Here is an 18,859-nt window from a genome sequence, read left to right as displayed (position 1 = left end):
GACTCAGAGGAATTCACAGCAAAAGCAGACTGCAAAATCTAATAAGGAGAAGTAAAATAGACTTGCCTTTGTCTAGCCCATTCCAACTGCATAAAGAAAAAAAGCACAGGCTCACCCTGCTGGGCTGGTAGCTTTCCTGATCCTGGACAAGCAGCAGATTTCTGAAACTGTGACTCCTGTAGCTTAACATACTCAGTGCAGACATTGCCTCTGTGTTGTGTTGTGCAGACAGGCAGGGATGACAGAGGCAAAAGATAGCGTTGAAGACTGTATGCCCTTTGATATGCCTCTGTGATGGGTGTGAGGTTTAGGATCAGCAGAACAAGGTAGAGAGATGATCAACAGTTCTGCTCCCACAGCTAGAACACAGTGCAGCCATGGTATGTCTGGAAAGCTCTGCCAGGCTCCCCCTCCTCAAACTTCCTCTTAATGCAGTCTTCCTTGCTAGCTTGACCTTTTTTTAGCCATTATTAACTAACAATATTCCTGTGGTAGTGAGAACAATTTTTTTCAGTGGTCTGGATTTTGATTCCTCAACTTAGAATATTCCATTTTACTGCTCCCCGGCTCATGCTTTGTTGAGCAGCAGGAATTCCTTGCTGCTTGTTGCTGTTTGATGTCCAGCTGTTAAAGCCTGCCCAGGCTAATTGGACTGCAGGTTCTTACACGGACCAGTAAGCGTGGAAGGGCCTGGCTCATGCACCTCAGTGATGGCCCAGACGGAGCACCATGAGGCAAACCACAGCGGTTTAAGCTCAGTCACTTGCAGGCCTCTTTTCTGAGTCTGTGATGGTGTTTGGACTGCGGAAGGTACATCCACCAGGACCCGGACTCAGACCACACAGGCCTTTGTACAGCCCTCAGATGGTTTCCATGCTAAAGAAGAAATCAACATCAGTTGGGCCACAAAATCCATACACTACATGATGAAGCAACGTTATTCTAAATCAGGGTCGATGTTTCTGAGATTAATGGTTTTCCTTTCTGTCCTTACACAACACTGCGAGCCCTCTGCAGCTCAGCCAGAAGCATGTATAATGTATTCCAGACTTCTTTAGAAATAATAATATTATGACTGTTCATGGCCCTCTTTGTCTCAAGTAAATAACAAAGTGGTCTGCTAAGACAAGATGTTTAAACATCTTGGGGATGGTTCTAAACACTATATACTATGACTTGCTTGATTGTTTGCTCTGACATCTCTGTTTCAGTCATTGGTTTCCTAGCCAATTCACAGAATCACAGAATCATCTAGGTTGGAAGAGACCTCCAAGATCACCTAGTCCAACCCCTGACCTAACACTAACAAGTCCTCCACTAAACCACTAAACCATATCACTAAGCTCTACATCTAAATGTCTTTTAAAGACCTCCAGGGATGGTGACTCAACCACTTCCCTGGGCATTCCAATGCCTAACAACCCTTTCAGTAAAGAAGTTCTTCCTAATATCCAACCTAAACCTCCCCTGGCGCAACTTTAGCCCATTCCCCCTCGTCCTGTCACCAGGCACATGGGAGAAAATACAAACCCCCCACCTTGCTACAGCCTCCTTTAAGGTACCTATAGAGAGCGATAAGGTCGCCCCTGAGCCTCCTCTTCTCCAGGCTGAACAATCCCAGCTCCCTCAGCCGCTCCTCATAAGACTTGTTCTCCAGACCCCTCACCAGCTTCGTTGCCCTTCTCTGGACTCGCTTGAGCACCTCGATGTCCTTCCTGTAGTGAGGGGCCCAAAACTGAACACAGTACTCGAGGTGTGGCCTCACCAGAGCCGAGTACAGGGGGACAATCACTTCCCTAGCCCTGCTGGCCACACTGTTTCTTATACAAGCCAGGATGCTGTTGGCCTTCTTGGCCACCTGAGCACACTGCTGGCTCATATTCAGCTGACTATCAACCAATACTCCCAGGTCCTTCTCTGCCAGGCAGCTTTCCAGCCACTCATCTCCTATCCTGTAGCTCTGCTTGGGGTTGTTGTGCCCCAGGTGCAGGACCTGGCACTTGGCCTTGTTGAGCTTCATACAGTTGGCCTCAGCCCATCGGTCCAGCCTATCCAGATCCTCCTGCAGAGCCTTCCTACGCTCGAGCAGATCGACACACACACCTAACTTGGTGTCATCTGCAAACTTACTGAGGGTGCACTCGATCCCCTCATCCAGATCATCGATAAAGATATTAAAGAGAACTGGCCCTAGTACTGAGCCCTGGGGGACTCCACTGGTGACCGGCCTCCAACTGGATTTAACTCCATTAACCACAACTCTTTGGCCTCAGCTACCCAGCCAGTTTTTAACCCAATGAAGCGTACACCAGTCCAAGCCATGAGCCAGTTTCTTGAGGAGAATGCTGTGGGAAACGTTGTCCAAAGCCTTACTGAAGTCAAGGTAGACCACATCCACAGCCTTTCCCTCATCCACTAAGCATGTCACTTTGTCATAGAAGGAGACCAGATTCATCAAGCAGGACCTGCCTTTCATAAACCCATGCTGACTGGGCCTTATCACCTGCTTGCCCTGCAAGTGCCGCGTGATGACACTCAAGATAATCTGCTCCATGAGCTTCCCTGGCACTTAGGTCAAACTAACAGGTCTATAGTTTCCCGGTTCTACCTTCCGGCCCTTCTTGTAGATGGGCGTCACATTTGCTAGCTGCCACAGCATTTAAACTAGAACAAGAAAATGATGAAATATTTAGCACTTACATCAACTTTTTAATCCAGGAAGTTCCCAAACTACTTTACAAATCATAGGTTAATCCTGACATTGTTCTTGGGATGCTTTCTTACACTTTCAGTCCTCTGCAATAGGAGACTGCAATAGGGAGTGCTGCTTTGATTCCTGATATACAAGAATCACTTCCCCATTATCACAATGTACCATCTTCTAGAATGTTTTTTTTCTAACTCTATTATGATAAATGTAGTACAGGAAGCTAATAACTTTGACAACTTTTGTTGTCATGAAAACTTGTGAACTTTTTTGCAAAATGTTTTAAACAGTATTCAAGTTTTTGTGCCCTGGGATATATGCATATCTCACAGGATTAAAAAATCTTTTTTCTATTTTCCTGTTTTTTGAGTTGAAAGAAAGCCCATCTGCAAACTGGAGCTGCTCTTATGGCATGACACCACCCATATATATGTAAATGTGTTTGTGAGGTGCTGAAGAAAAACACTCATTTTCTCTGTGACTGGAAAAGCAGGGATAAGTTTAAGACACTTCAAAAATGTGAACACAAACTGAGAAGTTGATTTTATAACTGGAATCTTGCTGTTACCAAAGCAGTTCAAGGGGCTGGTGTCATCATCTGCAATAATGGAAATTCAAGTATAAAATGGAAAACAAAAAGATGTGAATAATTGAGCAATCTTGAAGACAGTGGTGGAAATGATAAATCCTTTAACTCCATTGCACTTCTTCACTAACAGCATGATTAAATTTTGAGAAGACAGTACTAAGGTTGTTCATCAAATATAGACTGCAGCAGAAACAGACTCTAAATGGAAGCTAAACTTAATTTATATATATATTGCAAAATTACCATATTTTCCATGTGTATAACCTGCAGATTATCTAATGGAGAAATAAATAGCCAGGGAAACTACTCTTACTCCCTACTGTCTTACCACTTGCTGTAGTACACAAGTCTATTTTTCTGAAAGACCTCTTTACTCAAAAGCTTCTTCCATATGCTAATGCCCTGCCTACCGTGTTTGTGAGACACCTGTGCTGGGTCTGGCTAGGATGGAGTTAATTTCCCCCACAGCAGCCCATATAGGAATGCAGTGCTCTGCACCTGTAGCTAGAACAGCACTGGTATCAAACCACAAACAGCCCTGATATTGCACCAGTGTTTTGTCTATTGCTGTGCTGTGCACCACAGCACCAAGAGTCCCTCCAGCCCCCAAAGCCAGCAGGCTGGGGATGGGCAAGGGGCGAGGAGGGGACATCACCAGGGCAGCTCACCTAAACCAACCAAAGGGATATGCCATACCATGTGGTGCCACACAGCAATAAAAGCTGGGGAAGGGGAAGGAGAGGGGAGGCTCTTGTTATGAAGATGTCTCTCCTCCCAAACAACCACTACATGTATGGAGGCCCTGCTTCCTGGGACATAGCCAAATGTCGCTCGTTGATGGGAAGTAGAGAATTTTTTTTTTCTCTGTGCTTCCGTGTGGCTTTTTTTTCCTCTTTCTTTTCCCTTTAATTAAATTACCCTTACCTCAATCCATAAGCCTTTTATTATGATTTTTTTAAATCTGTCCCGCATGTTTTTCTCTCCCCTTCTTCTCCTGAGCAGGGGGAGTGAGAGGGCGCTTGTGGTGGAGCTCAGCTGCCCAGCAGCGTAAAAACACCACAACATCTATGCACTTAGTTGAAGGGTTGTAAGTTTCAAAAAAGTAGCAGGTTATAAACTTGAAAATATGGCATTTCCTGCAGTATTTTATGTGCTGGAATACAAGGGATAAACATGGATTTGCTAAGGAAACATCTACTTATTTCTTTCATTGGGCAATGAAAGGATTTAGAAAAAAAAATAATGTTATGGGAGCTGATGGGATCATACGCACACAGTGCAGTGGGGAAGGGGTGAGGGTTACAACAGCGATTTATCAAGGCTCATCTCCTGCAAACACAGGAAAAGGAGCATGTGTGATATGCTCACCTGATCCTAACATACAATCCCCGCTTAATGCTTCAAAAAAAGCAAAGAAAAAGAACAACAAAAGTCAGTAATGGAAATTGATTAAGAATCCTTCAAAAATTACTGGACAGTTTCCTTTGATTTGTAAAAGTATGGCAGAACAACCAACTAGTATAGCCAGGCCTAATATTTTAAATATATAAATACAGATATAAAATAGTTATTGCATTTTTGTATACATACACAAGTATGAAGCTAAACCACCAATACTGTATTACAAACGTTGGTTTTAAGCTGTATGGCAATTCCAACTAAAGACTGGGAATTTCATGTGCAAAAAAGCTGCAGGGACTGGAAGAAGGAAAAAAGAAGGGAAGAGGAAGAAGAGGAAAAGGAGAATGCTTATAACTAAGTACAAGGAAGTATCTCTCTTATGGAGCATTATTGGGACTCTTCCATTTAGACACCATCTGCTGTAATATAATGGTCCTTTAAGTCTGAGCTGCACTGAATATATTCAGTCAGTACTGACTGCTACACCAAATGAGCTCCTCTCTCACTGATCCTTTTCCTTGGTCATACTATTGTTACCTTTTCTATCACAGAAATCTTCAACCCTTTTTGCTCTCGATTTTCTTTTAAAACTAAAGAGCAAGTTATGAAATAAAAGGACTGCTGCTGATATCATCCTTTTTTCAAAAGAGTGCTATCCAAAGGTTTCAGATCAAGACCAACACTGTGTCTTTATATGCTCTACAGCTTCAGGAACTGCCGTCATCTTTTTCACCCTGCTCATTCTTGGATCACTTTATTTTGCCAAAACTCGGTGTCTAGCCCTCTGGAACACTTCTAAATTGCACTGGTGGCTCTGCACCCTTTCCTTTCAGGACAAGTCTAGAAAACTCTTGCCATGAAAAAAATCACCTGCCTCTTTTGACACCTCATTCAGAGTATTGGTTTATTCATCTCTCTTCCTTTAATTCTGTTTTCTTTGGTAAAAACAAAAATCATTCAATGACATGTTGTCCCGTGGTTATCAGTCCTTAGTTTCTTCTGTTTGTATTTTCTGTTCTTGCTACTCCTGAATCTGTCTCCCATTGGGCATGTTTTTTTTCTTTTGTTTTGTTTTGGTTGCATTTAACTTTACAGTAGCCTACTTGTGTCACCCTGTCAAATGAGATTAAGGTATGCTTTTTCAGCTATGCATATAGAAAACTAACCTGGTTTTCACATTGCTTCTGTATCTCATGCCACAAATGGTGTGGATTGGTGATATCTCACATTGAAGTTATTGCACTGTTGCTATTTATACAGTCTTTTAAAACCAGACCAACAGACATGTAGATACACACAGCAAATTGTCTTTGGTACCAGATGAAAATTAACTTTATAATGGTTGATGCAGAAACAAAGATTTGTAATTTATTTGTACCACAGAGCAGAATCACAGAATGGTTTGAGTTGAAAGGGACCTTTAGGACCACCTAATTCCAACCTCCCTGCCATGAGCAGGGACATCTCCCACCAGACCAGGTTGCCCAAAGTCCCATCCAACCCCGCCTTGAACACCTCCAGGAATGGGGCATCCACAGATTCTCTGGGAAGTCTCTGCTAGTGCCTTGCCATCCTCTGAGTGAAGAATTTCTTCCTTATACTTAAACTAAATGTCCTGGTTTCAGCTAGGACAGAGTTGTTTTTCCTCCTGGTAGCTGGTAGGGTACTGTGTTTTGGATTTAGGATGAGTGTGTTGATAACACACTGATGTTTTAATTGTTGCACAGCAGCTCGTACACCAGGCCAAGGACTTTTCAGCTTCTCGCTCTGTCCTGCCAGCGAGCAGGCTAGGGGTGCAGCAGGAGCTGGGAGGGGACAGACCCAGGACAGCTGACCCAAACTGGCCAAAGGGGTATTCCATACCATATGGTGTCACGCTGAACAATATATAGGGGTGGCTGGCTGGGGTGGGGGGACTGGCTGCTCGGAGATAGGCTGGGCATCGGTCAGTGGGTGGTGAGCAATTGCATTGTGCATCACTTGTTTGTACGCGTTATTATTAGTATTACTATTATCACTATTATTATTATTTTCCTTTCTTTTCTGTCCTAATAAACTGTCTCTATCTCAACCCACAGGCTTCATTTTCCTGATTCTCTCCCCCATCCCAGAGAGGGAGTGGGGAGGGTAAGCGAATGGCTGTGCGGTGCTTAGCTGCCAGCCTGGTTAAACCACAATGCTAAACCTCCCCTCTTTTAGTTTAAAACCAATACCCCTTGTCCTATCACTACATGCCCTTGTAAAAAGTCTGTCTTATAAGCTCCCTTTTAAGGGGGCAAGGAGATCCCCCTGGAGCCTTCTCTTCTCCAGGCTGAACATCCCCAACTCTCTCAGCCTTCTTCATATGAGTGGTGATCCAGTCCTCTGATTATCCTTGTGGCCCTCCTCTGGACCTACTCTAATGGGTCGATGTCTTTCTTGTGCTGGGGGCCACAGAGCTGGATGCAGTATTTCTAGATGGGACCTCATGAGGGCAGAGTAGAAGGGGAGAATCACCTCCCTCCACCTGCTGGCCATTCCTCTGATGTTGCAGTCCAGGATACAGTTGGCCTTCAGGACTACAAGTGCACACTGCCAGCTCATGTCCAGTGTTTCATCCAACAGTACCCCCAGGTCCCTCTCCATAGGGCTGCTCTCAATTAATTCATCCCGCAGTCTGTACTTATGTTAGGGATTGTCCCAACCCAGATGCAGCACCTTCCAATTGGCCTTGTTGAACTTCATGAGGTTCATGTGTGCTCACTTCTCAAGTCTATCCAGGTCCTTCTAGATGGCATCCCTTACCTATATAGTGCCAACTGCACCACTCAGCTGGGTGTCATCTGCGAATGAGCTGAGTGTGCTTGATCCCACTGCCTATGTCGTTTATGAAGACGTCAAACACTACCAGTCCCAAGATGGACTCCTGAGGGACACCACTTGTCACTGGCCTCCACCTGGACAGAGAGACGTTGACCACCACTCTCTGGGTGTGGCCATCCAGCCAATTCCTTATCCACTGAACTGTCCACCCTTTAAAATCACTTCTCTTCAATTTAGAGACAAGGATGTTGTCTAGGAGTAGTAAAACTATTTACCACTGAAAAATGGCAGCATCTGTTTCTCTGAGAGAATAATATTAAAAGATAATTTAAAATACTCCAGAATAAGAAATCACTCCTAAGCAGTAATTATGTAAGACAATTCACAATATAAAGAATTATGTGCTACGTTCTCAAATGGTGTCACTCAGCCTGAATTTGCAGAAACTTCCAAATGCAGATGATTGTTCAAACTACAAAACGAGAGTCAAAAAATACATCACAGAATGGCTTAACATACTTACCAGGCAGATGTACTCTGAAAAGACATCAGAGGTGGGCTTAAAGCATCTCCTTTTAAAGTATGTACTGTCTGTGACGTTTGAGGCTGTGGCTGAGGCTGAGTTTGAGGCTGTGTCTCTGGCTGAGGCTTTGTCTGTACTTGGCTTGGATCCTGAGCAGGGTTAATCCATCGGCTCTGTCCTTGTGTCATCCACTTTCCCTGGATTCCCCACCGTGCCAGGTAAAATTTGCAAATATCATAGTTCATTGAAGAGTAATATAAAAGGTCCAGTACCAGCAAGATCACCACAAAAAAGCCATAGATCCACACCCCTAACAGTGCACTGTAGTTGCTGTGAAAGTAAAAAAGGCAAAACAAAAAAGTCATGTAATATGTGTAGTGGTCATTGTAGTAAAGGTTTTTTGTTCCATTAATTATGTAAAAATAATATACAGATGAATGATACCAAAATTTTGTTTGAAAGAATGTCGTAAAATATTATCTATTATTTTAATCTGTCTAAATACTGCTGTATGCATGACATGGGAGGCTTTTAAAAATTAAGGCCCCCATCCTGCAAACATTTTTATTTCTCTCTCATCTGTGTACATATACCAGTATATAAACGTAGTATGTGATTAACTTTGATGCTTTAAGTGATACCATTGATATACAAATGTTTGATGGGTCTTATTCTGTCTTATTCTGCAAATTCTCTCTCAGAGAGCCACCCTTCTGGAAGCAACAGGGCATTTATACGAGTGAGGATTAACAATATGAAAATATGCTGTAATCATTGAACCCAAGGGTGCCTCTACTATTGAAACATTCACTGCTGACAAGCATTATAAACCCCTTGTCTTAAAAGCTGTTTAACGTGTTTGGACTTGCTCTGAATTTTATGACTAATAATTGTTGGCTGCAGAAGAGGCTTTCAAGAGCAACTGCTAAAGATCCATTAGTTAGCTTATGCTCAATTTAGGAAGGAAGAATATGGACAAGATTGTATTATATAATGCATTCAATAAGAAAGAAAATACGTACTATGTTTGCACGTTCATGTTGGTGTAGCTGTAAGGTACATATGGGTAAAGGCAGTGAAAATTATCAGCTGCCGGCATGATGCATGGAGCTTTGTAGCTAAGACAGGTGAGTAAAGTTACTAGAGGGCAAAGAAAGGAAGAAAAGGTATAAGGGATCAACAGTACAGAGATCAAACAGGGGAAAAAAGCTAAAGCTCTGCTGGCGATGCAATATTCTTAAAAGAAAAAAAAAAAAAAGATTACCAGTTATAAATGTAGTTTGAATTGGAAACTCTGTGAGTGGGGAAGACAAGACCAGAACAGAGATGGGAAGAAACAAGTAAGAATGAAATTGTTAGGTACGCAGAGAAAGAAGGCCGATCTAGACCTAAGAGCTTATGTGGAAATAATGTGTAGTAGAGACTATAAAAACAAGAGCAAGCAGAAAGGATACTAGTAAAAAGTATCATTAGGAAGACAATCTTGGGGGAAAATGACATCTAAGCATATCAGCAGGCAGCCCCCATCTATTCGAACCTGAACTTACGTGAATACAACTGAACACATGTTCAACGCTGCTCTCTTTCACAGACTTTGAGGGAATTGTTGTATCAGAACATTGATCAAAACTAAAGTGCTCTGAGAGGAAAAAAGCCTGAGAACACACATTATAGACACAAGCCAGAAAGATATATTGACAATTTAAAAATATGTCCCAAACCTTTTCAAACCTAAAACTTTTCAAGTCTCTGCTTCGAACTTTCACTTCCATTTAAACTTTTGTACAGATCTTCCATTTTATAAATAAAATCAGCATTTGAAGATAGAGATCAGATAAGAAAACAGAATTTTAATTTGTGTTGCTGCCTGTCAGCAATTACTGAGACTGATTTTCCTCTCCAGTAAATGATTCTTCCACTACACTGATATAAAATGCTTAGATTAAATGGGGTTCCATAGCAAACAACTGTGAGTAATGAGAGCTGTTAATGGGCCCTTTCTGTCTAACTTTATGATCATTCATTCTAGCCTAGGATTTTTAAACTTTTCAGTAAGTTTCTAGGAGGATCAGAAATAGACAAAATGTAGTGATTCTGAAAACTCTTAACTCAATAGTCTTTGCCTCTGCTAAAGACCTGTACCCGTATGCCTAAATTCAAAAAACAGTGGGTAGGCTTCTGTAATGCATTGAAATCATTGCAGTCCAAAGCACTTGGAACTGTAAGTGGATTTGGTTAAGCTAGGCTTCTCAGCAGTGGTACTCTTCATTTTCAGTGGGTTTATCCCTATTGGAGTAAAATTCTCTATTTTCTGCCAATATAAATAAAAGGGAAGTGAAGGCCGGAGAAGTCAGGAAGAAATCCACTGTGACAAATCCTGTTCCTATTCATTACTAGTACCAATGCATGTTAGGAATAGGTGTGCTGTATTTGATCCATAGTAAGAATGGAAATGTTAGAAAACATGTTATTTTTGTTTTGGCAGCAATTTGAGAGGCAGAAACATTTCTTTCAGTTACCTCAGAAGAATTCTTTTGTATTTTAGGCATTTACTTTTACCCAATGAACTTTAGTTAGTGAAAATTTGAGCTATTTTGAGAGTTCCAATTTAAAGCAACAATTTATTAATCATGCCATGTGAGAGCTCTCCATCTGCTCCTTCTAAATAACATCTGTTTCTCACAAGTACAAAAATGAAAGACTTCTTTATTTAAAATAACACAGTGGGACTATAGCTCTATCAAAGGGGCCTTGTGACAAATCGCAAGCAAAATTAATACGTAGTATGCTTTGTACACAGAGGGAAATGCCATACTTTGATATATTTTGTTTCTCAAACTATTAAGATGGTAGAAAATACTAATTTTGCTGATGCTTACTAATCACATTAAAAATTAAAACTTACCTACAAATTATGAAGATGCCGTAATTAGAAAATAAACAACCTTACTTCTGTATCACTGAGTAACAGTAGGGCCAGAGACATGGCAAAGAACTGGGAATCAAAACACCTAGGACATGCTCTCATTTCATTGAACTGAATAATTTAACAGTAAAAGTTTCATCTTACAGTCCAATTTTTCTGTACTTCTGTGCAGAAGTTTAATTTCAATTAAAAATAAAGTGTGAGTGGATTCCAAATCTGTCGAGATTCAAATTATTGGGGTTTGCTCCTTCACTGGGACAAATATATTACGATTTTTTTGGTGTGGTTGTGTATCCTCCTCCCCTTCCCCAGCTGAAAAGCATGGCCTCGCCTCCCAATTCTCCTGCCCTCTCAGTCAGTCACTTTGGAGCTTCTCTTTAGGTTCAACACAATGCTTTGCAATGTAACACTGAAAACTACTTCCACAGCCATGTTGCCCAGTCCTCTGCTGTTGCAGGACCAACAATACAAAAGCAAAATCTGGAGTAGAGTTGCGAGATAATTTTCTTCTAGCTTCTGTGTGAGAGAGGATAATCCATAGGTATGTCAGAAAAGCTTAGTGGCTCATTATTTCAAGATACTTCAGCTTTTACAAAAATATAGTGTATATATGGTATACACTTGACACAGAGCCTACTTGTGTAAATGTCAAGATTTGCTCTGACTTCAGGAAGCCTTGAATTGGGCTCTTGGAGAAATACATGTTCTACCCATCTCATCCTATTCCATATACAGAATCCTAATCAGATTTCTCTGACACCTCTACAAACAAATGAAAGCGGATAGATTATTTTATTATTATTTTTACCCATGTGACTCCTTCCATCTAATTCATTGACTTTTTGATAGAGATGACAAGCTGGTTAGGACTAAGCTTTGTTTTGGAAGAGTTTGCTGGTTTTTTATATGCTGTATATGAACAGAAAATAATTCATTTGGGAATTCAGGCTTTTAAAAAAAAACACAAAAAAACAATAACAACAAATCAAAACAATTGCGAGCAAAATTCTACAGCTGCAGTTTAAATGCGGGCAGATGGCCATGGAAACTGCTTCTTTCCCTACTCTCCTCAAATGGGGCTGTTACTTACAGTAGTAATACATTTTAAGTGTTGCCCCAAGCAAATATGAGCTTACATCCTTGGAAATGCATTGGTACTTCTATCACTGAGGAAACCTTTATATTTTTTACATGTATACTTTAATTAGAATTTTTCTCTATTTTATTTTTATTAAAATAGAAAATACCTAAAGATCTTTGCCCCATCTTACATTTTCCTGTAGAATCCACTACTGTAGTACCTAACAAGTCTTCCCAACTAAATTACATCTTTTTGGAACAGTTGGTAGTGGAATTGAAAAAAATATTTATTTATTTAGCTTTGCTTTCTTGTAAAGCTGATTTTCTGGGAGATAGTTAAGCAAACATCGGCTCTGCAGAGGACATGCTATATATGGAGAAAGATTCTGTCCTTACATTGCTTTTGGTACAATGTTGTAATGTGATGTGCAAAAGCCATTCAACCCTGGAAAACTTAGCGATAGCTTAGTGATATGGTTTAGTGGAGGACTTGTTAGTGTTAGGTCAGACGTTGGACTAGGTGATCTTGGAGGTCTCTTCCAACCTAAATGATTCTGTGATTCTGTGAAAACAGGAATGAGAGATAAGGAAAAACATGGATGTATTACAGACTGCCATAATGTTTTTCCAGTATCAGATTAAGGATCCCTGCTGATACCCATCAGATCTGCTGATACCAATCAGAACTTGCATAATAGAAAAACAGAGAGAATATGAATACAATATTCAAGTAAATACTATTTTTAAGACTGATTAAGTAACTTATTAGACAAAGTTTTATGGAAAAATACTTTCAATGGCAGAACTCTTTTTTAGTCTGTTGGATATCATTAGCATTTCTATATTTAATACTAAATGAATTGCTCACATTCAAAAATATTATAAGCTGATTAGTATGCATGATTGCAAAGATATAATAGCCCAGTATTCTGCAGTTACCAAAACAGAGGAATCTTTAGTTATGGTAATGGAAATAATGTAAATAAATCTGGCTACAGTTACACTGTATGACTGTAGAAAGGAATGTGTTTCATCTGCACTGTGACAAAGAAGTTACCTGTGACTTCATTAATTTTTTCCATCAACTGTATGATAAAACAAGAGGTGTGTTTTGATGATCACAAGAATGACTATGGAGAAAAATAAATCAAATAATGATATTGAATCACTCTTCCCTTAAAACTATATATATTTTTTCAGTTCAATGCTATTCCCATATCCTAAATTATTCTCCCCGGCCACAGTGCAACCACAGCCACAGTTTCACTAGAAGCTTTTTTTCAGTGGTGTGTTAAATTAGATCTAAATAAATAGCTGACTTTCTAACAGTAAAGTGAACCCTAGATGTATTAGAATCCAGATGAAATTAAATTATCACACATGTTAAATAAAGTCAGAGTGTATTAAGATGTTTATTACAATGGTCTTAATGTAGGCATCTAGGCTTCTCATTTTTCTGCCCCTCCACAGCATATTAACATTATTAGGAAGTCTTCTGCCAACCTCAGTGAGCTCAGGATGATGATATCTCCCTCTCACTACACTGGAGGAGTTTTAAATAGAAAGTTAGCTTCCCCTCATTTTCCTGGCCCTGATGGAACTATCAGAGGTAATATTTCAGGAACTTACACAAAGGGAATACTGGTTCCACTCTGGCACTTCTCTAAACTACATCTCCAAAAGCTTTTTATTGTATTTAACATGTTTTCACCTATATTCGCAAAAGATCAGCATGTAGCTAATGTCCACAGGAAATTCTGGTCTGAAGACATATGTGGAAAGAAATCTGAAGGTGGTTCTCAACAATGACTCTTGCCAATAAACACATATACATAAGTAGCTTTCTCTTTTGCTTAAGACGACTTAAAAAAATGATTGCTAGATTATAACTAAAATAACACATACATTAGGCTCTAAGTATTTTAATTAAAATGAGACACTGTAGCCCATAGAATACCAAATAGCCTTCTTTCCCATTGATGAACTGCTCACACACCACAGCCCTATAATATGAACAGCTCTACATGTTTACTTTTGTGGGTGCAGGTGCATGTGTGTACATGTACACGAGTGGGCACACAAACAGAAAAAGCAGGAGGCAGGGAAAGGTGCTACATGCCAGGGGATATTTTGCAATCATAACTCTTTTATACTACACATGATACAGGCTTCTTTATACTACGTGATTGCCACTAACACCTGTGAAGTTAGGGTATGTGATTTTTACATTTATACAAGATTCAAACTTTGCTAGGCAGAGCTGTATGAGAGGTGGTTGTTAAGGAAGACAACAGTTTGCTGACATTGGGTTGGCTGCTGCTGGCTGCAGCTGCACACAGTGAGCTGAAGAGCCAACATCAGTATGCCAGCACCATAGTCTCCTAGCAGACTTGCACCTTGTCTCATACGAATGAATGACAACACACTGACCAAGTTTTGCTCCAGAGAAGAAAACACTGAAATCCCTGTAGTAACCAAAAAAATCAATAGACTGGAGTTCCAGTTGTCTTTAATCAACCCCTTTCTTGCCCTGGAGGGGCTGGATACAAGAATAAACTGTCAGGGGAAAGCAGATAGATCAGAACTTGACCCTGGAGGTTTACATCAGCTGGAATTTGTCCTCTGAACCAAAAGAAGTAACAGTGGATTACTGTGGCCAGAATATCAAATAAGAAGTAGGATACAGATCACAAGTGAATATTTAGCCATTATAAATAGGTAATCAGTAACAAACATCTCCTTGCTACATATTAGTTCCTCAGGAAAAAAATCAGTGATATTTAACTTGGTGGATAGGTCTCAGAACAACATGAAAGTATCTCAAGTAACAGGCAAGAAGACGACACGGTGTTGGCATATAAGCAAATACTTTTCATTATTTAGTTTTTTTTTTTTTTTTTAACTGATATTCATTTAAATATAGTTTGGATAAGACTGAGGTTGGGGAGAGACATTTAGTTTGTAACTTTTATATGTAACTCTCTATTTCTTACATTTAAATGCAACTTTTACATACATACTGTCCTGGCGATGTTTATAGTAGGTGTCAAAGCAACAAAAGCAAAGCTAAATATGCTTTTCTTTTAGGAGTTCTGTAAGCAAAAACCTTTTAGCAATGTTTCTGTGTGTACACAATTATTCTAATTGCTTCCATCATTAAGTACACCTCACACTATGTTACTAGACCAGGAACAGTTTAGTGAAGAGCACTTTAAAAACTCATGTACTTACTTATGCATATATCCATCTGCATTCCCTGTTAAGTTCATCTGCATAACAGTCTGAAATTCTGTCTCATTGCAGCAGTATTTAAATACTGTGTTGTTATGGTGACAGCAAAAGATGTAAGATTTATTGTCAGAAAGACGGGGGCAGTGAAAACCGAAGTGGTAGCGACCTTTGTAGTCTGTATATGGCTCGCAGACCCGAAAATGTGCAGACAACACTATAAAACAAAGAAAAATATTGGCTTTGTAAGTTACTTGTGTTATATGTAGGCAATAAACTGTAATTTTTCATTGGTTAAGCTTAAACATTTTTCTTTGATTTCTGAAAAATGTTAACATTTCAGAACTTTCAACTTTGTATCATTTAATACTAAAACATTTAGCATGTTTTCATGTTTTTTGACTGTTATTATTGCTGCGGTTCTGATTATTATTTCTTTTAAGGGATGAGAAGAAATGCTCTTCATGCAAGAAACCCAAAATTATCCAGGGAAACATTTTCATACTGCACACACTAAATATACAGATAACCACAAAGACCTAACAATGTTCATGTTTGATTTTACTGTGATGACTTCATAAAAACAAAAAAACTATGTAAAAACTGCAATAAAAGTTTGAAGACACTTGATATACAGTCACAGTTACTGACAAAAAATTGCTCTTCCACTGTAAAGGTAATTCTTTGATAAGGATTATTCTGCCATAAATAGTAAGTACAAAACAGTATAACAGATCTGAACAACTCCAAATTTGCAATGATATAGAACTAATAGAAATGTAGCTACTCCTGGGAGTTCTTACAGGTCTTCTTTATTAAATTTTCATGTGAAGTGTTTATTACATCTCTGAGAACATTTTTTTTCTGAAGAATGTCACAATGATTTCACCATCATTTTCCCTGAAAATAAATAAACAAATAAATAGAAATGCTCTCCATATATATCCTTAGAATGCAGACTCGAGGCTGCTTGCTGTGTGGTGCCTGGCACACCACGGTTACATCTATGTGGTAAGACTGCAGGCAGCCTAATGGTTACAAACAGCTCTGAACTAGAAGCTTTGCAAGCATCTCAGTTTGCCAGAGCTAATCAAGCATGCAGAGGAGCAGCACAGGAATCCCTTCCAGCATGGTCCTTAACCACCTGCATGTGACTTCCTGGTACATCTGAAAAGGCTTGCAAAGGAAAAGCCTATAGCCAATATTTGGCTCCACACACTGCCAACATTTTAACTGATTTATAATTTTTGTTGCAGTAGGCCCTGTGGCGTTGTTTAAGATTACATGTACCATACAGAGCCTCTCACTTGAAGGAAAGCAAAATGTTGAAGTCAAGAGTCTGAGTACAGAACTAGCAGTATAATGTTTTCACTCTCATTAGAGAACAGAGGCACAGCAATGCTGTGGGCAGCTGCACTTTGTAAGGCTACACAAGTTAAAGATACTCACTTTAGACTGACGGAATTAACTCTTGTAACTTGGTGTATGATTTTTCTATCAGTTTACCAGTACAAGTGGATACAGATAATGACTTGTACGGATTTAGCTTAACTGTGCTGTATCTCTCCACACACAGTCCCCATTGATCTGAAATTGCATTTTCTCAATTTTCTAAAGTAAATATATTATTTTCAAGTTTCTCCCACTCTTTTTTTCTGTGGGCCTAGTCACATTTGAAGGATTATTGCAGTGGAGATTATTTCTCTATGTGTATAGAGGGAGCACAAAACAAATAACAGAGCGCTACAATGAGGAGAAAACAAGGTAACTTGTACTCCCCTCTGAGTGAAGGAAAACCACTCTAAACATTTTACAGCTTAAAGTACTTAAGTATTTTGTTTATTATAGCTAAAGTAAGGCCTAAACAAATTGCTTGAGGATCTCATGACGTCTACAGCAGTGCAGGAATCCATTTCCATCTTCTCATGCCAAGTTCAGTTTCTTAGCTACCTGACATGCAGTCTGCCTTGGTAATAGGACATACATGTTTAGGGTGAAAACTCAGTTTTTGTAATCACAATTGTCTTTAAAAACAAATAGATGAGTACCTCCAGAGGACGATCAAACCTATATAAAATATGAATCACCCTCTATAACTTCCTCTCTCTACTTGCCTCTATCTCTATGGTTTGTAGACCCTACGGCAGCTATCCTCCTTTCTCATACCTCAGCTTCATTCCTAAAATTAGTTGAGATGAACCTAAGCCCTAATATTAGGAAAGCACAGTATATATATAAGCACAGAAGTAAGTAATTTCAGCTGATTGGTACGATAATGCGTCTATTGTTCATGTTATATATATATATACATGCATATGCATGCCTGTCATCATTACTCTAACAACAGAGAAGATCCCTTTGTAGATGATGTCAGTCAAAAACTGAGGTGCTAGAAGAATGCTATTATTTCAAAAGGAACACAGATAATAGGAAAACTGATTGTGTATCTGCTCTTGCCCTGCTTGGGAAAAATCTGCGTTCCAAATCCAATGACACTATAACCTGTAAATAAATTTTCTTTCCTTAGACCTAGGTGAGCCTCTGTAACTCTTACAACAAATATGCATGTTCAAATTCTGTCGCAACATCCACAAAGCAGGTAATTGCATGACCATGTATTTGTTTGAACATATACTAACTTCCCTGTCCCCTCCCCATTTAATTAACACAACAATGATGTAAGTGTTCCAGGATTGATTAAGTTTAGAAAGATCACCATGGCTGAGGTTGGAACAAAGACCACCTGGTCCAATCCCTGCTCTAGCAGGGCCACCCAGAACAGGTTGCCCAGGACCTGGTGGCTTCTAAAGATCTCCAAGGAGAAGACTCCACAACCTCTCTGGGCAACCTGTGCCAGTGCTCCCTCACCTGCACAGCACAGAGGGGTTCCTGATGTTCGGAGGGAACCTCCTGTCTGCCAGTTTGTGCCCACTGCCTCTTCTCCTGGCACTGGGCACAAAGCCTGGCTCTGTCCTCTTTGCATTTCCCATTCAGGTATTTACATACATTAAAATTCCCACCTGAGCCTTCAGTTCTCTGTACTAAATAACCCCAGCTTTCTCATCCTTTCCTCATATGAGATGCTCCAGTCATTTCATCTTAATGACCTTTTGTTGGATTCTTTCCAGCATGTCCAATTCTCTTGTACTGGGGAGCCCAGAGCTGGACACAGCGCTCCAGGTGTGGTCTCACCAGTGCTGAGGAGAGGGGAAGGACCCCCTCCTTTGACCCACTGGCAATACTTTACCTAATGCAGTACTGGATACCATTACCTTCTTCGTGGCAAATGCACACTGCTGGCTCACATCCAGCTTGGTATCTACCAGGACACCCAGGTCCTTTTCTGCCAAGATGCTCTCCAGCTGGGCAGCCCCAGCATGTACATGTACATGGGGTTGTTCCTCCTTAGGGACAAGACTTTACACTTTCCCTTATCAAACTGCATGAGGTTCCTGTCAGCCCATTTCTCCAGCCTGTCCAGGTCCCTCTGGATGGCAGCAACATGACCCTCTGGCCTATCAGCCACTCCTTCCACATCTGTATTATCAACAGACTTGCTGAGGGTGCACTCTGTTCCATCATCATATTAGTTTTTATCTATGC

At 40.1% G+C, this 18,859-nt stretch overlaps 1 protein-coding gene across 34 annotated transcripts in view; it reads right to left on the bottom strand.

Moving 5' to 3' along the window:
- The window catches only part of SHISAL1 (shisa like 1), an 82,620-nt gene that overhangs the window by 23,040 nt on the left and 40,721 nt on the right, over nucleotides 1-18,859 (bottom strand). For 22 of the 34 annotated variants that reach the window (XR_007160077.2, XR_007160078.2, XR_010832699.1 and 19 more), the window contains 2 exons: nucleotides 15,260-15,473; nucleotides 8,023-8,352 (listed from right to left, as the gene is read on the bottom strand). Coding sequence is in view for 29 of the 34 variants with exons in the window: in XM_067000220.1 (XP_066856321.1) it covers nucleotides 8,023-8,352; nucleotides 15,260-15,473 (544 nt within the window). In the remaining 5 variants the exon portion in view is untranslated. Of the gene's footprint in view, nucleotides 1-115; nucleotides 877-8,022; nucleotides 8,353-9,044; nucleotides 9,163-9,569; nucleotides 9,678-12,424; nucleotides 12,591-13,085; nucleotides 13,159-15,259; nucleotides 15,474-18,859 lie in introns of all 34 variants that reach the window. The other 12 variants (XM_067000288.1, XM_048054570.2, XM_048054568.2 and 9 more) reach the window with 7 other exon arrangements.

Source organism: Anser cygnoides, chromosome 1, assembly GCF_040182565.1.
Source record: "Anser cygnoides isolate HZ-2024a breed goose chromosome 1, Taihu_goose_T2T_genome, whole genome shotgun sequence".
NCBI lineage: Eukaryota > Metazoa > Chordata > Aves > Anseriformes > Anatidae > Anser > Anser cygnoides.
Note: the sequence above shows the minus strand (reverse complement) of the source record. Positions and strands in the feature narration are given on the sequence as shown.